Below are 7775 nucleotides of genomic sequence, written 5' to 3' on the forward strand. Positions count from 1 at the left end.
ACTTCTGATCATTCTACTAGATAATCTTCACAAAAATAACAAATTGTTATCTGCTAAATTATTCTATTACCAAAGTGTGATACCATATTTGTTCAGTTATACCATATTTGAGAATAATACAATTCAAAAATAAGCTACGTATAGTTAATTCAACTTTATAAAAATACATCCCGGTGCATAAAGTACCACGTATTTACGCAAGATTCGAGAAAGTGTCGCGCCCAAGGGTGTGATTATAGTTGGCGAAGTATTACATGGATCAAAATTGAAATTTACCAACAACTAATGGATCAAAATTGCAATTATCCATATGGGTCTACATGGGACCCAAAAAAATAAAATGTTAAATCCATGCTGATCATTGGGCTACTCTCATTTATTTAATAATAATAAAAATAGTAGAGAAGCAGCGTGAAATAGCCATCTGATGATTGATTGAAAACGCAATTCTTCACCGCTCGGACACCGATTCCATTTCTGGAGGGGTTTCTCCAGAGGGAGATTGCTCTGACTTTAACTCTAAGGTATTTCATTCCTCTTTATCTCTTTCTCTCCTTCGATTTGTACCAGGATTCATTAAATTTTGGGCTTGTTCATTGCAGACCCTGTGAATACGTATATCTTCGTGGGCTCGGTGTTTATGAGAGCAGCATTGTTTCTAATCGGATCTATTTCAGCTCGGTTCCTCCAATTCATTGCATGCATGGGGTAATATACTTTTGATCTCCATCATTATTGTGGATTTTTGTCGGTTTTTACGCTGTTTAGTTAATTAGGGCTTCTTTATTTAGGCATTTGAGGATAATTTAGTTTTGAAGAAAGGATTATAGAATTTTTGAACACTAATGGTTGTGATAGATCCTCATGAGCCGAGGGTGGAAAAGAAGAGCCGGTCTTAGACCTTATCTTAGCTGTTTAAATAAAGCAGGGACTAGGTCTTTGTCCCCGGATTCACTGATTCAAGGGTTTTAGATGGGATGGACAGAAGAGTTTGAACGGGCGATCTTTCCCTTGAATTGGGAAATGTTAATATGCCTCAAGATGAAGAGAGTGAAAGTAACCCTGAAATTTCTGATCTTGATCTTACGATTGCAGTCAGGAAAGGGGAAAAAGAGCTCTCCCTGATCGAAAGTTCCTATTTTGCTGCCTCTTCGATCGTCTCCGACTCCCTGAAAAATAAGAGTACTTGGTGACCTAGATGGTCAGAGGTCCAGGATTCGAGTCTTGCCGCCACTTATTAACAGTGGAGGTAGGAAATCCAGTTAACGAAAAGGCTAGGCTGCAACTATTCAAGCATCTCAAAGTCTATCTATAAATATCGGAAACATCCTCTCTACTCCTCCAAAGTAGGGGTAAGGTCTGCGTACACACTACCCTCCCCAGACCCCACTTGTTGGATTCCACTGGGTTGTTGTTGTTGTTGTTGTTGTTGTAATGGTTGTGATAGGTTGAAAGTCAGCTTAAAAATAATGTATATATGTCAATCATCTGAAATGAACCTGTATAAATTGGATATAGAGGATTTATCTAGTTAATCCAACTAATTAATTGAGGCATTGTTTTGGGGGGTTTAGCCACCTGGTATCTGGAACCCACTGGCTTGACCAATCTAAGTGTAGGGCCCAGTGTTAAGTCCTTCCTGCCAAGGTTTCTCCATTCCGAGGTCTCGAACCAGAGACCTCTGGTTAAGGGTGGAGTGAACCCATCCATTTGGTGGTTTGAGGTATACTTGATTGAAAGTGTGTAACTTTGAATAGTGATAAAATCAGTTCACTAGGAAAGTGTTTAATTTGTTCAGATTCGTGAGAACTTATGTGTTTTCTAACTTTTTTGGTTCTTGATGTTTAAATTTCTTTATGAAGTAATTGGGTAGTGGTGACCGAAAGGTGGTAAAGGAGGACGGCGGAACAACTTTATACATTAAATTTGATTCTTCGAGAAAGTACTTTTCCACAACATGTTTTTAGATGCAAAAATTGCAGTTCACTTGTCTTTGCTGATGTAGCCTAGAAGTTTGGAGCAGTTATAAAAACTAGCTACTGCAAAATGTAGGTCTCTAAGTTATTTTCCTCAATAGGTAATCAAACATAAATCATGCTGTTATGTGCTCGAATCCAGTCTGTATGATGACGGAAGAAACTATACAAGTGGTACTCTGCTTTTGTCATCAGATAGTCCAAAATCCCAATCTCACCATCCGTATAAACCTCCATGAATTTGTAGCTTATCAAAGATAAGTAAATAAACTTGATATTTCAAATTGTGTATATAGTAGTATCGCCTCAAAACCTCATTGAGAACACAGGTCGATGTGGTTTTCATCTCAAAAAAAAAAAAAAAACAAACACAGGTCGATATGGTTTTCATGATCTCCAGAAGAGTCAATCTTGATGAGGTGTAAAAGTTGTTTCCTCCTTGCCCTATTGCTTTTTTCATGCTTTCCAATATTTATGTAGCACAGAAATTACTTTTGAATTAACTGACTGTAGACCTCTGTATTATGCACTATTTACTGGTTTGTGTATTCTAAATATTTCTTACAGAAGCAAATGTCATTTGTAACAGAGCAGTGGTTGTTTGGGATCCGATAGTAAAACCAAATTAACTTCCTCAGTTCATGAGCCATTGAATGGGCAGGAATATCTAGATCAGGTAGTCCATAAAGCTAAACTTTCAAAGGATTTTTGGACAACCAGCACGTGTGACATGGAGAGCAACAGTGCCGCTCAGTCACGAGGAAGCATCTCGTCAATTAGTACATCTACCCAGGCACATGATGCTCATGGCGCTGCAAATACGAACGAACATTCCGAATTTGTAAATCATGGTAGGTATTGAATCTTCTCTTGCTCACTTACCTTAATACCATTTCATACCTTTTTTCCGTTACCTTGTTTTTTATACAAACCACTATGCTTTCATTGAAAACTCTTTTACTCAACATGACCAACATAAGAGATCTCAGTTTGTCAAATCTGAACTTTAGATGGATAAAGCAGTATTCATGCCTCAGCCATAGTTTCTTTCTTTCCTTTGTTCCCTGGTCCTTCTCCTTCCCTTTCTAGACGGATGTGGACCTGTTGTCAGCCATGGATCGTATCGACTGATTAGTTCTTCTCAAAATGTTCCCTTTCTTGCTCCTAGTGATTTGGTAGTCTTGAAAACGAATCATAATGCTTAGCGAGCAAATATGGGACGAGAAAGTCACTGTAATTGACAGACCTAGTAGGTATTTGTTCTCAAGCTTCTCTGGAGCCTAAATCACTTTCGATATAAGAGAAATACTTTTAAACTTTTATCAAATATCAATTCTCTAGGATGTGGATGCTCCAGATAATTCCTCCTAATTCCCCTCCGTAATGTTAAAAGTTCTTGAAGATTGCTCTCTGTGTCTGTGTAAAGGTCCTAAGTTTAATTAGCCAATAGGTTTTGATTAAATATATTTTTTGATTTGTGGAATCTTTCCCTTGTTTTTCTGGTCCTTGTCATCATCTTTTGTATATCTATTTCTATGAGTTATCTTATGCAGCTAGTTCTATTCTGTTAGGAGTCCTTCTCTGGAGCCAAACCAGACAGCAATGGGTTGGACATAAAATTCCCGAGAAACCAAAACAGCTGCTTGAACCCAAATTAAGGTAAAGTTATAATTTTACCGTACTATCTGATGTGTTGAGAACCCTGCACTGTCTTACATCAAATGACTGAAAATGACCTAGTACTTCAAGTTTTAGGTTCTTATTAAACAACTGAGGTATGTGTTGTTGTCACTGTGCCTTTTTCGGTTCTTTGATAAAAAACGAAGAACTAAATCATACATGGTGTTAGGCTGCAACTTAGTTGAAAAACTGTGCTGCGCGGCAGCTAGATGTAGAAAATTGGAGTTTAATTTTCCCCATCGATCTATTTGCGGAATTCAATTAAAAACTAATACTTTTGATTTCCACACGGCCGGAGGATCCAATAGTGAATTCTTCTTTTCTTTACTCAATGAAAGCTATGTTTCTTATTAGACTAGACTAGATGCAATTCTTTTGGCATGGGTGATTCTCTAATTAATTGAGTTTCTGAATTGTGATAATAAAATGTAGCATTCTATACCTCTGGTATGGCAAGTGTACGACATTTCACAATATCTTCTCTCTTAAACTCACAAACACTAGATCCAAGCAAAAGAAGGCCCAACATGTTCTGATAGTATTGATGTTAGCTGTAAAGTTTTACACTAAGGAGCATATTCAACAGTCTATTAGTTGGAGCGAGCATATTCAACAGTCTATTAGTTGGGGCAAACACCTCTTTGGTTTAATAACCTTGTTTAATTGAGTCATGTCATAGCAAGTTTTAAAAATCAAACTGCTTAAAGCTCCTTAGAGATAATTTATATCCCATGTGAATATAGCACACATTGGAGTTTAGGGAAGGCTCTTTGGCCTCGGCTAAATATCTTGAATTGTTTAACCGCATAATACTATTATCATCTTCTGTGTCATAACTGATTGCTATGTATTGGCTATAGATTTTCCCTTTAAAGTTGTATAGAAAGGTCAAAATTTGCTTTTCTAGGGTGGTCCTACCTTAAGATTCAAAACTGAAAGAGGTAAGGCAGCGAGGATGATGTTTGTCAATGATTTGCGCGAGTAGGATATCCAGATGTTTAGTGTTGATTTTAAAAGAATAATCATGCTTGGACATTTTTGTTCTCTGCTCAAGTACATTTTTTCTATTGATGGATCTTACTTTGAAAGAAAATTTGGTTTTGCAGTTGGAATGCTACCTATGATAGTCTGCTGGGAAGCAACAAGCCATTTCCCAAGCCTATTCCACTTGCTGTAAGTCCTCTTGACAAAAAAGCTTAAATGTATTGAATGCTTCTCATACTGTGCTTTATTTAACTTTCCCACTGTTATAAAAACATGTGCTTTGTTTAACTGTTATCCGCTCATACAAAACGGGCAGGAAATGGTAGATTTTCTTGTGGATGTTTGGGAGCAGGAAGGAATGTATGATTGAGATGTTGCAAACGATGGCTGCGCATAAATCAAAGGAGTAGGGCTTGTTAGGATGACTAAACTTGCTTTGGTTCGTGACGAAGAGGTTACTTGGTGGGGTGTTTTGTAAATGAGATGTAATATACTCGGTTTACATTTAAACATTTAAACGGAACTCTTGTGCTTGGAAAGTTGTCCACATTTGTAAAAATTGATGACTCTTCTGGTTTTGGCAGCGGATGTTTATTTCTTATGCTCTATTAATTCGATTAAGGGAAAAGAAGAGGAAATTCCACATTTAAGCCGACCTAATTTGTATTACAAGAAACTCTCGCAAAGTAATACTCTATTAATTTCATCGATCATGACGTGCTACCTTCCACCTATAGCATATGAAGTTTATCTTCAAAGTCTCTCCAAATTAAGCAACTTTAAATTCCGTGTGATCATCCTTTCAACCAGAGGGAATAATGATTTGATTTCTTTGTTTTATTTTCTTCTTTGTGTCTGACGAAAATGACTTGTAAAAGCTTTATTAGTTTAGTTTTATAACAGAAACCGAGCACGTATCATTTCCTGTTCCAAGCATCGGGCCAGCGACAACTCAGAGGCATTACTACTAAATGGTTATTCGTCAACCTTGTCTTCTATATTGGTTTGATTGTTCCTTCCGTCTTCAGATTTAAAATAGATGTGGAACAGTGATAAAGTTCGATAAATAATATCGAAATGCGTTTAAATTTCTGCGAAGTATATTGTTAACTTTCATAAAGTAAGTGCCCTATTACATTATGGTAAAATTAAAATAGCTTTACCTGTGATTGGTGAAGATGAGTTGGACACATTTTACTCAAAATTGAAGGATCCCAGTAATTAGTTTTTGATTGGTAACCTAGTGAGGTAGTGTAGCTTCAACTCGAGAATGGAAACTCTGAATGACTTAACATAACGAATAGAATCGTCAAGTTAAACTCCAAGATTTCTTGCAGTTAAGGACAGGAATATGTCTATGTGATGTCATATCAAATGCCACTTTAATACTTGGATTCGTGGAGGACAGCACCCTGAAGCAGCTAGCCTAAACAACAGTGAAAAGACAGTGGGTTCTGTTGGTGTACTCAATCTTGATCATATTTGTTAACAGGAAAAAAAAAGTTTCTTTTTACTAAGTGAATCTCAATTTTTCTAAGTTTGTTTATTGGGTTCTATGTTGTACTATCACTCAACGTGCAGAGTCGTTTCCAGAGTAAACTAAATAAGTGAGAGGCTTTCCTCTGCCTGTCCTAGTCCTTTAGGTGACAGTAACAAAAGTGTACCTAAAGCAATGGGCCAAGCAAATTGAAAGGCATATATATCTAAGTTACGAAGTTTTAAAAATGGGATAAATATTTGCTTAGCTTGATTTCCATTTTCCATTATCATCAATTTCATTTCTAAAGGCACATTGACAATTGTCGTTACCTCAAAAATAAGGAAAGCAAACCATTTGATTAATTGATTTGACTGATCAGAATGACCTGTTGAAAAACTTTACATTTTGATATTGGAACAATCAAGTTTGGACTTTGATGTAAGCAAAATTGTCAAACAAGTCAACTGAGATGCGTTGTAACCTGCAGCAATTCCCAGATAGAGGCACAGAAAATTTCAGAGTTGAAGTTTCAATGTGAAATGTCAAGTGATTGGTGAAGAAGCTTTTGGTATCAGCCTATTGTCCCTTCTTCCGGAAACAGTAGTAAGCCTTTTCTATTCATAAATACCACTCACTGCTTGTAGTTCTTTGCTCATCCCCTGCACTGTATAGATCTTTAATAGAAAAAGTCCCGTCTTTCAATTCGTTCTTTGGCCTAAAACTTTGGGACAAAGCCATTAGCAAACTAATGGCTCTTTCAAATACATGCACGTTTTGTCTGAAGATTGTAGTAACATTGATTCTTTTACTGTCTCTTACATTTCAACCTTCTGAATCAGGTGAAGTCACAAGTTAACTTTTTGCTGAAATTTAATTCTTGTTTCAATTGTAGAGGAAAAAACTAACACAGATGATGAGAGATTTTTCATTTGTTTTTTTTTTCTCTTTGATTTAACTTTTGTATTTGTTTCAGTGGGAATGTCAAGGAAAATGGTGATGGGGTCAAAGCCACCAGATTGTGTAAACAAGTGCATGAATTGCCAGCCATGTAGGGCAACTCTAGCCATCCCACCTCGCCAGCAGAGGAGTGCTGATGAAAAAGATGACAACTATTATCTTCTTTCATGGAAATGCAGTTGCAGAGATAAGCTTTTTTGACCAGGGGCGGAGCTAGAAGGCTACATATGGGTTCAACCGACAATAGCGAAGTTAGAAATTTCCCGTTTAAACTTGAAAGAAGTGAAAACAATTCTCGATAAAAAGTATTCAATATATGTTATATATTTTTAAAATCTAATACTTTACCTATATACACGGTATAATTTTTCAATTGACTACCCTTCTAACTATATAGCTTTGCCCAATATGCAGTTTTAGTTCAAACACTGTATTTGTATTAAGAAATCTAGCTAAATATATGTACAAAAATTAAATTCAGCATCCAATTATTAATGTCTATGTCGCTATCATAGAATTTAAAAAGATCAGAAATAAATTAGAATGATAAGTTAAGTAGTGGAGGGGCAACTACCAGCTTTTCAGTTTAGATTAATGTTCTATATCACTATCACTAGTATTATTATTCAACATTGCTCCAATACCAAAATAGAGTTAGCTATTATCACTGGAATATGCTTGATCAACTTTAGTGCACG

At 36.3% G+C, this 7775-nt stretch overlaps 1 protein-coding gene and 1 long non-coding RNA gene across 6 annotated transcripts; both read left to right on the forward strand.

Moving 5' to 3' along the window:
* Positions 1 to 364: 364 nt before the first annotated feature.
* On the forward strand, positions 365 to 5223 carry LOC104109495 (uncharacterized). 5 transcript variants are annotated; one of them, XM_018775358.3, is made up of 6 exons: positions 365 to 524; positions 603 to 708; positions 2566 to 2827; positions 3548 to 3635; positions 4710 to 4829; positions 4957 to 5223. In XM_018775358.3, exons 2-6 carry the CDS (start codon positions 700 to 702, stop codon positions 4964 to 4966), a joined length of 489 nt encoding a protein of 162 aa, XP_018630874.1. In that variant the 5' UTR covers positions 365 to 524; positions 603 to 699; the 3' UTR covers positions 4967 to 5223. The 5 variants fall into 5 exon arrangements, with proteins under 5 accessions (XP_018630874.1, XP_018630873.1, XP_070033933.1 ...); XM_018775357.3 differs by having other exon boundaries at positions 2571 to 2827; XM_070177832.1 differs by having other exon boundaries at positions 366 to 524; positions 2544 to 2827; positions 4763 to 4829.
* Positions 5224 to 6366: 1143 nt separating this feature from the next.
* On the forward strand, positions 6367 to 7565 carry LOC104109494 (uncharacterized). The gene is made up of 2 exons (XR_689234.4): positions 6367 to 6723; positions 7094 to 7565. It is a non-coding gene; the product is annotated as an uncharacterized lncRNA (long non-coding RNA).
* The last annotated feature ends 210 nt before the right edge of the window (positions 7566 to 7775 follow it).

The sequence above is a fragment of the Nicotiana tomentosiformis genome, chromosome 6 (assembly GCF_000390325.3).
Source record: "Nicotiana tomentosiformis chromosome 6, ASM39032v3, whole genome shotgun sequence".
In the NCBI taxonomy this organism is placed as follows: Eukaryota; Viridiplantae; Streptophyta; class Magnoliopsida; order Solanales; family Solanaceae; genus Nicotiana; species Nicotiana tomentosiformis.